Source organism: Artibeus jamaicensis, unplaced genomic scaffold (assembly GCF_021234435.1).
Source record: "Artibeus jamaicensis isolate MK-2021 breed Jamaican fruit bat unplaced genomic scaffold, CSHL_Jam_final contig_923, whole genome shotgun sequence".
NCBI classification, from domain to species: Eukaryota; Metazoa; Chordata; class Mammalia; order Chiroptera; family Phyllostomidae; genus Artibeus; species Artibeus jamaicensis.
Window position 1 is genome coordinate 12,845,925 of NW_026522014.1, and position 17,840 is coordinate 12,863,764.

The following is a 17,840-nucleotide window of genomic DNA, read 5'->3' on the forward strand; positions in this document are numbered from 1 at the left end:
TGTGCATGCACAGGAAGAGTGGAGGGCTGCACCATACCCAGTTAGTTTCTTATTTTACTTTTTAAACAACCTCTTCCACTTATTTGTTGTGTACCATTACATTAGGGTTCAGTCAGTGCACCTCTAAGGGATATCTCAAAACCAAGCAAAGCATACCCAACCTCTTCCTTTAGTTTCAATGGGAAACAGTTTTTTCTTTTCGTGCCAGTGAAACAATCCTCCCATTGTGTGCTGCAGCTCCACGCCCACACTGGCCTCCCCTGCAGGTGCCTGGATTTCAATAGAGGTGACTTCATCCTTTTTATATTTCTTTTCAAAGTGAGACAAAAGCTCTGGGAGGTAAAAATGTTCAAATGCATGGCACTAGATGTTTGGAAGTTATGGGCTGAAAATGCCAGAAGATAAAGTTGTCCTTAAAAGGGGAGAGAAAAATTATATAAAATTAGATCTTTTCTCTCCTAAGAGAACCTGTTTCTGGCCTTAGGTATAAGATCAAGGAAAAAATTCTGTTTTATTTCTTTTATTCCGCCTTTGCATAGGAGAATATTAAGTAGCACAAATTATAACGAATCAACTAGCACCTACATTCATTAGTTATGTGATCTTAGGAAAATCATTAAGCCACAAGAATTCCCCTTTTCTTTTTGCAAAATGAAGGGGGAAATCATAAGTAATTCTGCAGGATTAAGGTGTGTAGCACTGTCTCTGGCACATAGAAGGTATTCCATAATTGTCAGAGCTCTTGAGTGAGAGAAAACATTCTGTTTAAGTCCATATGTTTTAAAATTTTTTAGGCAAATCTAGAAGACAGGATAGACTTAGAAGAAATGAGTATTTCCTTCCAAGGTCAACCAAGATTCACTGATTAAGCTAAGAGGACACACAACATTCATTTTCACAAGTTCTACAGTATCTCCTAGCTCAAAAAATCTAATCTACCTCCTTAAAGGCTCGCATTACAATTAAGAGGTACTTGAGAAGCAGTAGTATTTCCTTTTTTTAAACATTTATATTCTTGGCTTTGTTTATTATACAAATAAAATCCCTGAGTTCAAGTCAAGCCTAATTTTTAAAAACTTCGAAGTTGTTATCTGTGGTCATAGATAAATTAAATATTTAAAATTAACAAACACAGAAATTGAAGTGCTTAAAAACTAGAAATGCTAAGCACAGCATACATACAGAATAAAGGGGAAGATTTTGGAAATACAGTTTTTAGTTTTAAAATCTTTGCAGGTTCCTCCATAAAAATGGTGCACAAAGGACTTCAAAAATCTACAGATAACATCTCCCACCAAATGAACATTTGCTAGAAATTAACTGCCAGGAATTAAAAAGGTCCACACAGTTTAAGAAACTGTACATGAGAAAGGAGGGGGAGGAGAAGCTGAAAAAGAAAAAAAACCCAAAACACAAATCATCATCAGCTACTCTCTGCATAGCTCAGTGGGCTATTCTGGAAATAGAAGAATCAAGGAAAGGTATTTGGAGGCTTTAATTCAGAGCTGAAAGCAAAGGAACCACATTGTAAATGTTCCCACTCTATTGGGATATCTAGGGGTCTGGGCCCAACGAGCATTCAGATCTAATAAAGTGAAGTACCTTCATATCAAAGCAGCAGCCTGTGAAGAACAGACTGACAAAGAGAAGGGCACCAGGAGTGAAGAAAGAGATGATGCAGCAGGTAAAGGAGAAGGGCAGTGGGGGCAGAAGCTCAGAATGAGCATGGCCCTCTCTTCCCCCTTTTCCTGAAAACAACTGAGTAAGAAGCATTATGCTGGTAAGATGGAAAAATTATTATGACCTACCCCTTCCTCCTAAAAATTGATAAAAATTCTCTTACTTTTAGGACCAGGAGAGGATCTTAAAAAATCTCAAATATATTTAATATGAAAGAAATAATATAGCCTTGGCCAGATGGCTAAGTTGGTTGGAACATGGTCCCCTACATCAAAAGGTTGCCAGTTCGATCTCTCATCAGGCACACCCCTGGTTGCAGCTTTGATCCCTGGTCGGGGCACACATCTCGGTTGTGAGTTTGGTCCCTGGTCGGGGGCCATATGGGAGAAAACCAATCGATGTTTCTCTCTCACATGGATGTTTCTGTCTCTCTCTAAAAAGCAATGATTATATCCTTGGGTGAAGATAAAAAATAACACTAAAAATAAGAGTAAAGGGAAAAATAATGTCCCTACAGGCAATACACGCACATCAGAAAGATGTATTGACATAATAAATGAAAACGGTAACCCAACATTTAATACGAAGGTAAAAGAATCTAAGAAAACTATAGAACTATAAAAGTCAGAAGCGGAATACTTCAGAAATTGATTAAAACAAGAGAACTAAATAAATAATGTTTCAAAAATAAAGAGTAAATTAGGAAGGATACAAAATTGAATATAAACAATGGATAATGCCTAAAGAAAAATATAAGACTGAGAGTTTGAAAAGTTTAAAATCAAAAAGACATTTTAAAAAATCCAAGATAAAATAACAGTTATAAAGATGGACAAAGAGCATATAACCTTTATGTAATAGGAATCTTTGAAAATGAAAGCTAAACAATAAAAAAGAAAATATTAGAAATAGTCATGTCATAAAAAGCTTAATGACATGAAATATGTAAAATTATACCACTTTAAAAGCATGCTGTATAAATAAGAATATGAACCTAAAATGGCCAAGAATGAGTAAGTTCTGGTAAAAATATTGGACTTCAAATAAAAAAAATTCCTTGGCATTGAGACAAAGAGACCAAGTCATTTATCAGACAAAGAAAATCGGATTTTATTACACTTCTTAAAAACGCTTTATGATAAAGACAATGGAGAGGTATATTTAAGATGCTCATGGAGAATTTGTTGAAGCAAGGATTTTTTTATCAAACCAAAATAAAAATGTAGAATTTTCAGCCACAGAAAAATTGTATTCATATGAAAGAACTTGGGAATACTGTACCCAGGAAAGCTTCCAGGAAACTCTATCAGAAGATTAATTTCAAAGAACCAAAAGGGTTTGCAAGATATCAACGTAAGCCTCCATAGTGGGCATTAATTATATCTTTTCATATGGACCAAAGAATAAATCATGGTTTTGAGAGAGACTTTAGTATATAATTACATATAAATGGGACAGTATCATCTTAACATTTATTAATTGCATTTAAAAATATCAATTCAAATTAGATACTGAAAGAGGGAAGGTAGAAAAAAGAAGAAACTAATATCAATGTAGCCCGGAATAGAGAACCATTAGACAATAGCCAAAATATTAAGGTTAATAAATAAAAGATAAAAGTATTTTTAAAGATTTTATTTATTTATATTTAGAGAGGGGAAGGGAGGGAGAGAAACATCAATATGTGGTTGTCTCTGGAGCACCCCCTACTGGGGACCTGACCAGCAAACCAGGCATATGCCCTGACTGGGAATTGAACCACCAACCCTTTGGTTCCCAGGCCAGCACTCAATCCACTGAGCCACACCAGCCAGGACAAGACAATAGTATTTTATAGCAATATTAATATCAATTTAGTCATCAAGAGGGAGGGAGAAAGAAAACCATAATAAATGTAATTATTTTTCTTCAGCAAATAAAAGATATGTGAAGCCATTAGCATGGTTTTTCTAGGGGGGGAAAATCCCCATTCAACTATGTAAAGAAACCTAAAAATTAGGAACAGAATCCTGTAAAAGAAACTGAGAAAAGAAAGCCCAAAACACAAAAGAAGGATCAGAAAAATAAGATATTACAAAAGCCACAGAATGAGATTTTTTTTCTAAAAGTATTAGACAAGAGAGTCAAGTCCTGAAATAAATCAGGGTAAAGACAGATCAATGTCTCATGGATTGTACATAGGGAGGCCACTAAGGACCTCCCTGAAAGCAGTTCCTATAAAAGGTTAAGGCAGAAGTCAGATCACAAAGGATGGGGGGAGAAAAAGGAAAGTTATTCTGAAGAAGTTTGGCTGCAGGGTAACCTTGGGTGAAGAGAAAATGATTTGTTTGTTTGCTTTAATTAATTGGAGGAACTGGAATATGTTGTAATGTTGATAAGAGTGAGGTAGAGAGGGGAGGGGAGCCAGAGCTCAGGAGAGAAAACAGTCTTCCTAAGCGGATGGCAACAGATGAAAGATTCTTTAGAGATCTGGCGCCGGGAAGATAGGGGTGTCCCCACGGGGAAGGGTGTACTTCTGCTCCAAAGTAGAGGGCAAGGCCGTATCTAGGAATGAAGGTCAAGATGGAAGGGTTACACCAGTAGTTCCTAACTGCAGGATTACTTTGCCCCTATCCAGGCAACACTTAGCAACATCTGTAAACATTTTTGGTTGCTACAGCTTGGGGGTGGGAGTGATACCGGTATCCAGTGGGCAGAGCAGGGGTGTTCTGAAACAGTGTACTAAGCACAGGACAGGGTCTCGCTACAGAGAACCATCTAACCCTGATGCCAAGAGTACTGAGGTTAACAGTCTCTGGGTTAGCATTCAAAGAGGTTTAAAATAGTAACAGGAGCATGGGCAGCTGACTATGGAATCATGGTCGCTTTAAAACAGTCAGTGCCCACTAAAGAACAATCTGCATTGTATAATTTTCCCCAACAGTATTAAGATTAAGTGAAAGCTTAAAGAACTGAAAAGTTCTGACTAATACATGGATGGGAAATTACTAAGCGGGTGCATTCTAAAGACAAGAGAATTGAAGATATCAGTAAAAGATCCATGATCCACTGTGGTCAGTGTGGCTCAATTGGTTGGAGCACCAACCTGTAACTAAAAGGTTGAGGGTTCAGTCCCCAGTCCAGGTGCAACCAATCCCTGGTCCGGGTGCCTGCAGGAGGCAACTGATCGAAGTTTCTTTCTCACATTGACGTTGCTCTTTCTTCCTTCCTCTCTCTCTAAAAGCAATGAAAAATGTCACTGGGTGAGTTTTAAAAAGATGAAATAAAACCCATGATCCACTGAAGATTCCGATGGATCATGCATTTAAGCTAGTTAAGGAACAGGATAAAACAAAATGTAGCTGAAAGAAAGAAAAAAGATGAGGAGTCTGGGGTCTCCTATAAATTTGAAATATGTGCCATAGGAGTAATTTAGTAAAAGATAAGAAATAACAAAATATGATGGTTAGAAGTTGCGAAAAGACTTAGTATTTATTTTTCAATACAATGAAGATAATGACAAAATCCAGGCGGGGCCCAATGGGGAACAGATGAAGTGCAGTGAAAATAAAGGTCCTGGGATGAGAAGGACAAGGGCCTGAGAGGCCAGAGTGATGGATGGATGGATCAGAGAAGGCCAGTGCATCCCTAAGTCCCATGTCATTTTGTCATTAAACACAGACAGGAGAAGCAGTAAAAAAAAAAGTGAATATTATAATCATTGTAACCAAAGGGCTCTTTGCAGGATCTAATACTAGAAAGACCAATAAAGGAATTAGTCATACAAATCCACCAGCTAGGTGCTTGAGTTATAGAAAAACCCAGCTCTCTAAATTTTGGGTTGGTTGATAGCGGAGGGCGAATAATATATTTTCAGGGCCCCATCTTACCAGTTTTGATATTGATTGGATAGAGGATGAATGAGATTTTTCAAGAGTAAAGGACCATTTTTGAGAGAAAAGGGTGCTTCAGTGGGCCAGGCAGGGGCAAGTTACTGACAGATACTCTGCAAGTACAGCAGGGAAATCGGGGCACAGAACTTAGTCACAGATTCTTAACAGGCAGACTCAACAAAGAAAGTAGAGAACAGGTGCTAAAATCGCAGCAACGGAGGGGAAATGCCCAGAAAGCCACTGGATAAAAGCAACACAGGAGACTGAAATACAACCTTTATGCCTAAGAGACAGCTAAGATGGTCATTATCTTCTTTTCAGCCTTGGGTTGTTGCTATAAATGCTACGGGTAGAATTTGGGTAGAATTTGGATTGTCTGCCATCAAATCACCTGAGGGAACTTCATAAAAACTTAGATTCCAGAACTAATCCCAGACTATGGTTCATTAAATTTACATATTCCAGGAATCTACATTACTAACAGTTCATGTATCTAATACAGGACTGAAGTTCAGGAACTACTACTATCTACTACTTAGTATTGTCAGATGTCAGCCTTGACTCATCCTTGAAAGTTGAATTATCACAGTTTGAATTCATTGAAAACTCGCTGCAAGCCAGAGACATTTCTGAGCAGTTTAAGTATATTTATTTTATTCAGCAATTCCACCAAATTTACCATGTAGATGTTATTAACATTTTCAACTTAAGATAAGGAAATTAGGCAATGAAGCTGACATCTGGGCACAGGCAGTCTGATAAAAAAGCCTGTCCTCTTTCCTGCCATTATGATAAAATTAGCTAAATAAAATGAACTTTTTCTTTCTGCTTTTAAGTACAATTTTATTGCATATATTGTCAAAAAGTCATCGCATGTTTATCATAAGCTCTGATTGGTGGTGATACATTTCAATGAGAATAGGGAAATTAAAACAATAAAATCCATTTGGTAAACAAAACATTTCAAACACACTGTTATCATAAAAATCTACAATGGAAGTCCTTACTGGTAAAAGTTGCAAATTCCTATGGGCCTCCTCACACATTGCCACTTCTTCCATTTCCTTAGCCCTGATATTAGATGTGAGTTCGATTAGGAAGTGGATCAGCTCACCAAATAAGGGGAAGAACAAAGGACATATGTTCACCTCTTCAATATCATTAAACTCGATACTTGAATACTTACATTCAATTCATTTTTTAGCATTTCTTCAAGATGATGGCCAACATGTTCTTCATCTTCTTTGGTATCCATAACTACGCAAATCTGTTGTGAAATTCTTTCTGAGATAAAAAAAAAATTTTTAAAGAAGTTAAGTTCCAAACACAATATTGAACAAAGCCCTAGGACACTGAAACTAATGCTTACCTACTGTTCATAGTTATTGAACAAGAATAGGAAGGTTTCAGCTTTGGGCCAACTGGACTGACTTGGACTACACGCGCGATGTCCTTGACTCTCTTAACCCCCAAGACAATGAATCCATCTATTTTACAGTTTGTGGGTAGCTAACTACATGTATAAGCAATGGGAACAGGAGATCATAAGATACATTTGAAAGGGAGTAACTGAAGATGAGAGCCATCTGGCTCGCCAACTCAGTCTTCCCATGTTTATAAGGAGTCTTAACAGAATCTGATAAAGCCAGCTCCCTGGCAGAGCCTCTCTTTAGGCTCCGTCTGTGTGCAGCTCACTGTGCCACCTGGTGTCCTGACTGAGTATAGCATTTTCCTTGGCTTTCCTCTAGATTCAATGAATTTAATACACTTAACGTTCCTATCCACTTAACTATTCCCACAACAAGTGAAAATGCTAAATGGACTTCTTTCAGAGTTGGAAGGCTTACTTCACATGGTTTAAAGATGTAGGCTATATGAAATAGTGATATCCACTTTTGGGAACCCAGGATGCAGTCTCCCCAAACCTATGCAGTCCTCCTCTACAGCAGATAAATCTGAAATACTAAGCAATGGCTAAATTGCTCCCAGTCAAGGAGACGGTGCATAGTATTATGTCATGGATAATGGAAAAAGGTGTCATTTTAAATAGGAATCCCAAATGAAAAGCCACTTTTTACATGGGCAACTTTATATAGCATGCCTTAAAAAAACATTGATCTGGCAAAAGTGAACAACTTTTCCAAGCAAGGCTGGGGAGGACAGACCATTTAAAATAATAACATCACCAGTTAATAGTACTCTTATGACTAACTACCTCCCACCTATCAAGAATATTATACAGGGGTGAGAAAAGCATGTTTACACAACACAAATAAAGAACACAATAATTGGAAAGTAATAATATAAGAATAAACTGTGTTTCACATACTCACAACTGTAAACCTACTTTTGCCTCCCTCTGTATTTTTTCTGTAGGACTCTGTTTACACATCTGCAAGCTTCCTACCAATTTTTAAATGTCTCTAATTCTAAATCATATGATTCTAATAAAATTAAGACATAATTTTGAACATAAATGAATGGCCCAGATAGTAAGTGCTGTGAAGCATCGTTTTGTTAGAGAAATAAACTGATTGACAATACCAGATAAATCTTTATAATAAAAATGATCTAGGAGCTCATTCTTAAAAGGTTAAAAGGTTTTGCTTAGAGAGGCAGGGGCTTTGAAAGTAAATAAGAGGGATGGTTAAAAAATACTTTTAATGTCCTGAGACAGGGACAGTGTGGGCATCAGCTTCGTGTGACCAGAGATGAGATAAGCCCTCGAAAGCCACGGGAGGATTTAGTAGTGAACCGTGAAGTGGAACAGGCAGCAACACCAGATCATGGAGGCCACACGCCGCCTTAGATACTCTGCTGTCCCAAAAGTTTTAGACCAGAAGGTAACTATAACACAAGCAATGGCTTAAAAACAGTTCATCCAAACTTATGCACTGTCAAATTACTATATGTTTAGAGAAATTTGTACCTTGTCTCATCCTAGTAAAAATTCATACAACTTTCAAAATGCCTCTTATACATACACAAAAAAAAGATTAATTTTTTATTATATGGGAATAGTTAAAAAAACAACTCCAAATTATGGGATTCAAAATTTTTTCCCACTACATGGATTAGTAAAGACCCTACATTACAAGATTTTAATGAGGCATAAATGAGCTGGTATGTATACAGTTGTGTAGAGTGGCTGGTGCAAGTAGATCTCAATAAATCACAGGATAATCCTTTTGTCATTATGGTCATACACATTCAATAAGAATATAAAATAAGATTACTTTTGTCTACTCAAAACACACTCATTCCCAACTTCAAACTGTCCCTTGTGGGCTTAACACTTCAAAGTTGGGTAAATAATCTCTACCGATTTTGTCCCACTAAGGCTTCTTTTCAGACTTCAAAGTTTTACCAAATACACGGTTGTTATGTGTAACATTGGACTACCTATCTTCAGTAGTAAACAATCCTATGTTTTCATCCCTGAATTCCTTTGAAACAAAAATGGATACCTTCTACTTAGGACCATTCATTTGCATCTTTGTTTGTCTATTACATCTAGGTTGAAGCATCCTACGTGATTTCTGTTAATAATCCTACATACACTGACCATCTTAAATGGGAATGTTAATGTACTTAAGGTCTTCATCAAAAAAAAAGACAACAGCCGCAATGACTATACTTGTGCCATACATCTGGAAGGCCAAAATGAAAAAGAATGTAGCTATTGGAACAGGGTTCAAATAAACTGAACCTCTTTAATTCCATAGCTACTCTAGTATTGCCCAACTCATAGAGGGAGAAAAAATATATATAATATTTAAAAAATTTTTTACATGAAGCACAAAACTCTTTCCAAACATAATATGATTAATCTTTATTGTTTATCAGATCAAACTCTTTAACAACTTCCTTGAGGTTAATGATGAAATCAAAACAAAATTAGAAGGCTTTAGGATTAATCTGCTGTTCTATTAATATGGCATGTCTTAGAAATTTTTAGAGGTTAAAATAAAACAGAAGCACTGGGAAAACTATAAAATCATGTTACTTCCCAGAATCATAAAAACTCTAAGCAAGAATTTAGCCTTTGTTCTCACTCCTGAAAACACCTAAGGATAAATAAGAAGAATACTGGAATTAACATTAAATCATACCTTACCTGTCAACTTGATGACTACTATTAATCTCTGAGATTTAGTTTTCAAACTACCTTCTAGCTTTTAAAAATCTTCCTAAAAGGAAAATGTGTCACATGATGAAATATTTTGATAACTAAACCATTATAATACATTCTCCCCCAAATTATTTTTAACATGTACTCTCTGATTCGAATGGAATTAACTCTTTATTTGTATACAGCTTCTGAGTGTCACATAGTTCAATGTGACTTAGCAGAGAGAAAATTCAAACTGGAACATGACTTGAAGTCTACGGGTTAGTATTAAAAGCTGTGAGCATTAGTTAATAAGCCCAGTTAATACCTTGTCCCCATGCGTGAGAACTTGTAAATGGTCAAGGTATCATGGACAATGACAATACAGTAGTTACCCCCTTATCTGCTGGGTGTAAGTTCCAAGACCTCCAGTGGATGCCTTAAACCACAGATAACCCAAACCCTATATATAATGTTGCTTCCTGTATATACATAGCTATGATACAGTTTCATTTATAAATTGGGCACAGTAAGAGATTAACAGCAACAACAGTATAAAAGAAAAACTATAACAAAATACTGTAAACACATTTACACAAATGTGTTTTCTACTTTCTTCTGTCTTCATGGTTTCTGATGAGAAATCTGCAGTCATTCAAATTATTGTTCTCCTACAAAAGAATGCATCATTTCTGACTGCCTTCAAGATTTTTACTTTGCCTTCATTTTTCAACAGTTTATGAAGTGACTGGCGTGGATTTCTTTAGGGTTATCCTGTTAAAGCTACCTAAGCTTCTTGAGTCTGTAGATTTATGTCTTTAACCAACTTTGGGGCTTTGTTTTTAATCTAGAATTTCTAAAATACTTTTTATTTTTTCAAAAGATTTTATTTATTTATTTTTAGACAGAGGGGAAAGGAAGAAGAAAGAGAGAGAAACAACAATGTGTGGTTGCCTCTTGTGTGCCCCCTACTGGGGACCTGGCCCGCAACCAAGGCATGTGGTCTGACTGGGAATCGAACAAGCAACCCTTTAGTTTGCAGGCCAGTGCTCAATCCACTGAGCCACACCAGTCAGTGAATACTTTTTCTTATACTGTACTTTCTCCTCTTTTCCCAGAATTGAGATTAAATGTTGCTTTCCCATGTATGCTGAGTACTATTTATTTTTCCCCCAATCTCTTTTCATTCTGTAGTTTAGTCTAAAAAAATTCTGATGATATAATTAACTTTACTGGCACTTTCTCTGTCATCACAATTCTGTTTTTTATTTTGGTTATTATAATTTTTTCAGTTCTAAATTTCCATTTGGCTCTTCTTTGTGTTTTCTATGTTGCTGAGACTTCCTGTCTTTCATTTCAAAAGCATTTCCATGATTGTATAACCACTATCCTATACACCTGAAACTAGTATTAAATAATATTGAATGTAAAGTGTAATGGAAAAAATTTTAATTTTTCAAAAAGGATTCCCCATATTTGTTGTAGCATTTTTTAAATCAGTGCTAAGTATTTGTCAGATAATTCCAACACCTATGTCTTCCCAGCATGGGTATGTATTAATTGTTCTTTCTCCTGTGAGTTTAGGTTTTCCTGGTTCTTTGTGTGCCAAGTGATATTGGAATATATCCTGTGTATTTGGGTAATATCCTCTCTCACCTCCATCTTTCCTATACATTTCATTTCTCTAATGCAGCTCTTTTTAGTGTTCCACAATGTGTTTCCGCAAGTGCTTAATTCCAATGGTACTTTAACTAAAGTCCTTCATAAAAGTTTGTAATTAAGGCCAAAATTTAATATACTTATCTTTCAATAGTTCTTCTTGGTATACATAAAGTACACTGGCTTTGTCCAAAGATTAAAAAAATAGATGCAGTTTGGGGACTTTTCATTTAACTTCACAAAATAGTGATATGTACAATTTCTAATTTACACAGCTTCCTCTTTGCCATATGAGAGATACACTGACATATTAAGGAAAAAACATATCTAGAAATATACCTCCATCAGTTAACCATCAGTAGAGACTCATGAGTACTCAGGATGGTGTTTGTATTTTTTTTAATATTTTATTTATTTACTTTTAGAGAGAGGGGAAGGGAAGGAGAAAGAGTGGGAGAGAAACATCACTGTGTGGTTGCCTCTCGTGAGTCCCCTGCTGGGAACTGGCCTGCAACCCAGGCATGTGCCCTGACTGAGAATCGAACTGCGATACTCTGGTTCGCAGGCCCGCGCTCAATCCACTGAGCTATGCCAGCCAGGGCTGTATTTTACAATGAATTTTCAAATAGCATGGAGGAGAAACACACTTAAATAGTATGTTAGTTCCACAAGCAAGTGAGAAAAAAAAATCAAGAAATCAGCCTTCAGTTTTCCTGAAAACATTCCATACCATAAGGTCTCATTATCCACTACACTGACCTCTTGAGACAAAATCTTAGTGTTCTGAGGTAAATAAGAAACAAGTGTATCAAATCCAACTATAAGGAAGGGCAGATATCTTCTATTCTCCTGTGGAGTCCCTTGAATCAAAAGCCAATCTGCAAGGTCCATTTTCTGTCTCACATGGGAAATTTTAAAGTAGTGTTACTAAAAATAGAACTGCCTTGTGAGCTCACAATTCCACTGCTGGAATATACCCTGAGAACCCTGAAACAACAACCCAAAAGAACCTATGCACCCCAATGTTCATAGCATCACAATGTAGAACAGCCAAGTGCTGGAAGCAACCTAAGAGCCCATCAGTAAATGAACAGATCAAAAAAACTATTTACACAATGGAATACAATGCAGCAGAAAGAAAGAAGGAGCTCCTACCCTTTGCAACAGCGTGGATGGAACTGGAGAACATTATGCTTAAGTGAAAGCCAGGTGTGAAAGACAAATACCATATGATCTCACTTTTAACAGAAACCTAATCCACAAAACAAACAAGTGAGCAAAATATAACCAGAGACATTGAAATTAAGAACAATCTGACAGTAACCAGAGGGGAGGAGGGAGGGAAGAATGGAGGGAAGGGGGAAGGGTTTTCAGGAATAACTATAAAGGCCACAGTGCCAAAATCAAAGAGGGTGGAAGCAAGGGAGAGAGGTGGGGATGGCTGGAGTAGGGGCAGGGAGTGGGGAGGGATAAGTGCAGACAAATGTAATTGAACAATAAAATATTTCTTAAAAAAAAAAAAGAATCACTACTGTTGAGCCGTGAAGTCCTGGACTCAGCCTCACCTGTGGAAAGATGCCTAAGGTTCTCTGAAGACACTGAAAGAGGAAGCTATTAGGATGCCAAGAGGGATGGCAGGCGATTAAGGAAAAGCAGCCAACGAGCCATTGCTATTGGACAAGTGGACAGTGGGGCAGCAAATAGAGACTCACAGGAGAACCATACACCCCACATTAAAGGGTCAAAGTGGTCTTCTGAGAAGTTAACTCTATTGTTGACTGTACATGTTTCAACAAAACTGGAGGGCAATGCTATGTAGGCAGATTTTTCAAAAAAGATGTTTTATGTCGATCTTAACCACATTTGTAAATGAGTCACTAAATACAGGATGGAGTTTCCTACCTTACAACTAGAAGTAAAGAACAGACCTGTGACATCGTGTTTCCTGCACATGTTTTTACATGTGCGTATATTACCATTTTCCAAGTAGATGATGAAGTACTCTTTTTTCTTTTCAAAGTACATATTCTTTCTCAATTAAAAGAGAAATAAATTTAAAGGAAATGCTAGTGACTCATCAGTACATTTACAAAATGTATAATTGCTTTGAGCAAAAATGTCATGTTTGGATTTTTTGTGGTTGGTTTTTTTCCTACCTACATCAGAGTAAAATACAACTGGCTGGCTTTTGACTGTTATCAGGTCTTATTTAGCTGCTTCATACTGCACTGTGATCTTAGAAGCTTTTCATCATGACAAATTTACCTGACTATGTTTGAATCGCATTCCCACTAATGACAAATTTTAAAAATTATAAAATTAAAGCAAAAAGTGAACTCTACTTTATCTAATCTGGACCCAAATATTTAACTTTCCAATTGAATATTTTAACAATAATATTCCAAGGAAACCAAACTGCTATTAAATCATACTGTAACCTTCTTATTCTTGTTAATTAAAGCTTGACGCAAATGTTCTTACAGATTAGCATAGGATACAGTCATAGCACTCTTATTTTCAGGAGAGTGAAAAACAAAAACTATATTATGTACAAAGAACTTACAGTATTAGTGTGAAAATTTGGGAAATGAAGCATCACAGTCAAAAACCAGACATCAAAAATTAGAGTTGCCATGTAAATCTTAGCTGTCACTTGGCACTGTCTGAAAGGCATAATTAATACCATGAATGGTGCCATCACTGAGTATTAACAATAACAATCTGATGAAGATTCCCACAGATGCAAAATACCACCCAGTTACAGATGCAGAAAACTTGATTGAGAGTGTCTCACTTTTCCAATTTGATTCAAAAAATTTTTAAAGTACTTTTCACATAAAATGCCATGATGTTAAGTGAAAATATTAATGGATCACTTAAAAATTAAGGCATTAGTTTCTTCATATGTATAAAATATGCACTGTGACATAATGAGTCATCTTTTCCCATAATACAGAATCAATTGTATTCGAATGTGATTTTATTTTATATGCTTTAAGACAGAGCCCATTTAAAAGTACATTCAGCTATTTTCAATGTACAATATAAGCACAAAAGGATTCAACTGCTTCCCTACTGGGAAAATAATTTTAACTGTATAAAATATAAAAAGGCAGGCCCTGGCTGGTGTGGTTCAGTGGATTGAACACTGGCCTGCAAACTAAAGGGTTACCAGTTCAATTCCCAGTCAAGGCACATGCCTAGGTTGCAGGCCAGGTCCCCAGTAGGGGACACACAACAGGCAACCACAAATGATGTTTCTTTCTTTCCCTTCCCCTCTCTGGAAACAAACAAACAAATAAATAAAATACATACACACACACACACACACACATATAAAGCAGGCACTTGAGGACTTATATCTTGACTTTATAAATACTTAACATTACAAGAAATCACCTCTATCACTGAGGTTGAAAATAAAAATGTATTTTCGGAATATAGTCTAAATTTCTGAGCCAATAGGAGATGTGGTATGACTAAGAAATCAAATTCAATTAATTTCTGTTAAAATAAAGTGCTTTGTTAAATAAAAAACATGCATAATGACTGGTAAAAGACACAAATTTTTACATGAACATTAATATTAATCATTATAACTAATATTAAATAAAGGCAGTTAAAAACAAAATAATTTTGAATTTTAACTATTTTATTTTTTCATTTTTATATAAACCACTATATGAAAAGAGGCACCATGAGGCTTTTTTGTATCACACCTTTGCTTAGGTTTGTACAGTCATAACCAGGAAAGAATAAAATATAGTAAGGTCAAAAACACTCTTAACAATATTAATATATTAAAAGATCCGAGAAGGAATGGTGGTAGAAAATAAATACAATCATCTATTTAGAAGCTCAATAGAGACTTTTCTTCTTAGAAGATTTCAGAGTACTGATCATTTTGCCAGGATCTGGTCAGCATATTAAACCAAATGTGGGCTGGGGATGTCTGCTGTGTGAGTCTAGATAAAGTATGTTACTGCCGGCATCTGTTATCACTTCCACAGTCTGGATACGTCTGAGCATCCAAAGCAGGCTTGGGTGGGCTCAGCCAGCTTGTGCGTCAAAAGCACAATACCTCTTTGTTAAGTGGCTGTTTACACACCGATCAGTCAGCCCGTGTCTTGTGCCAATTAATCACACTACTCCCTAGAAAAGTTTATGTTTAAAATTTCACTCATAGTCAAAGCTTAAAAGAGATAAACATTACAGAAAAATGACCAAATCCAACTCTCTGCCTCAAAAAATTATTAAGAATGCTTTAGTAACTGTAAATTTGTTATTAATGGTACATTTTTCAATGCAGACAGCATGTGAAAGAGAAATAAGGGAGTACTACTTTATATATGCTTTCTATTATTGAACTGTTTACTCTAAATAAAAACCTAGGTAAGTAAAAAAGTAATGTTAAAAATCAAATTTAACTAACAACATAAAATGAAAGTCAGATTTTGAGTCTTGTTATAAATCACAATTTGAGGATCTCATTCAAAAGCTTATCTGAAACTAGCTGCATCAAAATTCCATAGTAAACTAAAAGTACAAACTTGAACATAAATCAGGATGAACCAAAATATACATGCTATGGAAGTGACAAGTAAATTTTAGATTACTAAATGCTTTGGCAAGACATGACATTTATCAAATAAATGTTTCATGTAAGCCTGAAAAAAACAAAACAAGAAAATAGTTACATCAAATATAATTTTTTAACTAGCAATAACTGGTATTCAAGTAAAAACAGCTCAGGAGAACAACTTACAGAATACTAAGCATGAAATACTCATATCACAGCGTGAAAAAAAAAGAATTCCATCCTAGAATAGAAAAACTGTTATGTTTAGGTAAATAAATGCTAAACTACCAGAATTAACACAAAAAGAAAAAAAAACTAAACAGTATCCAACCAATCATTTTAAAAGTATTATTCTGATTTTGAATTTTAACCTTTCCTCTTTCTGTGTTGCTATCTAGATCAGCCATTTCAATGTTACAGGTTTTTCTCACACTTTCTAGAAGGCTACTATGTGCTAAGCACAGTACTGGCAGAAAACATCTTGAGTCTTGACTGTGTGATTATTCTTCATCAGGCCAACTGAAGATAATGGTTTTAACCAAACAGAATCAGAGTTGAACAGGCTGAACTATATAAGCCATTCACTGTACCCACCAAAGAGAGAGATTAAATCCAGTGTTCACTTTAGTTAGTGGTCAGCATGAGCAGCTCCATGACTCAGAGTTGCAAAGTGGCCAAGTGCCTGAATAGAGTCAGACTCAAGAAAAGGGAGACCCGGGTTTAAATTGTGGGTCTTGCTCTCACTGTGTGACCCAGAGGAAAGTACCTAATCTCTCTAAGTCTCACTGTTCCCACCTGAGAATGGGAGCAACAACATCTACAGCACCTCATTTTTGTAAACAATAAATGAGATAACATATATAAAGTACCTGCCATATGCTCCAAGCCCTGGTTTTACACCTTGACAAAAATGTATAATCAGATATTATATCATCTTCCTTTTAAAAAAGAAAATTAAAAAGATACATGATACTGGGATAGATTTACTCGATCCCAGTATACATCCGTTCCCAACATGCAAGGGGAGAAAAAGTGTAGCTGCACCCTTTAACAATTTTCTCAATTCAATTCAACTCAATGTTAGAGGGCAGAAAAGAGAAAAAAGACTAGACATTCTTCCCACCTTCATTGATTCACAACCTAAAAGCCCTTCATACCAAGTCATGGGTGCGATGCTGAAATCCAAAGAGTTCCTAAAATACAGTTTTTAAAGCGTTGCAATATATAAATTTGGTGGCAAAATCAGTCCTGAATTTGAACTGGCTAGATGCTTTATAGTTATTACTCCTGCGCTAAGTGTAAACATTTATGCATTCCAAGTCTCATTATGTGGTGAGGTCCCAAATCCCGCTGATGATGTGACCTAATATATGGCGGAATGCAGTAGCTTTGGAAAATGTAAAGTATTCCAAGTTCCAAAACACATGTAGCCCTAGGATTTCATAGAAGGAAATCTGAACAATTTCTGCTTAAGGAATCAAAGGGAGACAAGCAGTATAAAAGGGTACAGTGCCTGAGGTGGAAAGCTGTATTGAAGAATGTATTTCCTATCATTCTTAAGTTAGAATTTCCTTAGAACCCTTGGATGTGCTATAACATGGAAACAACACTACTTACATTACTATCTTCTTGGAAAAGCAAGTAAAAATACACATGAAATGCTTTAAACAATGATTGGCACAAAGTAAATACCAATAAATGCTGTGTAGTGGAAGTGCCTAGAAAAATACTTTGAACACATTCTAGGAAAAGGCAAACAGGTAAATATACAGTTCAGACAGTTAGCTGGCTATATACCATATTATATTTTGAAACTTCATTTTTAAAAATCCCAGAACTTTCTTTTTCCTCTGCCCAGAGGGACTTCTACTGTCAGAGCTCAGAGGCTCAGAGCAGTGTTAGTGCCAGTCCATGGAGGCAGGAGCAATCACAGTTGAAC

The 17,840-nt window shown here is 36.1% G+C and overlaps 1 protein-coding gene across 1 annotated transcript in view; it reads right to left on the bottom strand.

The window, feature by feature from the left end:
* Window positions 1–17,840, bottom strand: part of CRPPA (CDP-L-ribitol pyrophosphorylase A) — a 206,593-nt gene that overhangs the window by 125,958 nt on the left and 62,795 nt on the right. The window contains exon 6 of the mRNA XM_037163912.2: window positions 6,739–6,836. Within this exon, the coding sequence (XP_037019807.2) occupies window positions 6,739–6,836 (98 nt within the window). The remainder of the gene's footprint in view (window positions 1–6,738; window positions 6,837–17,840) is intronic.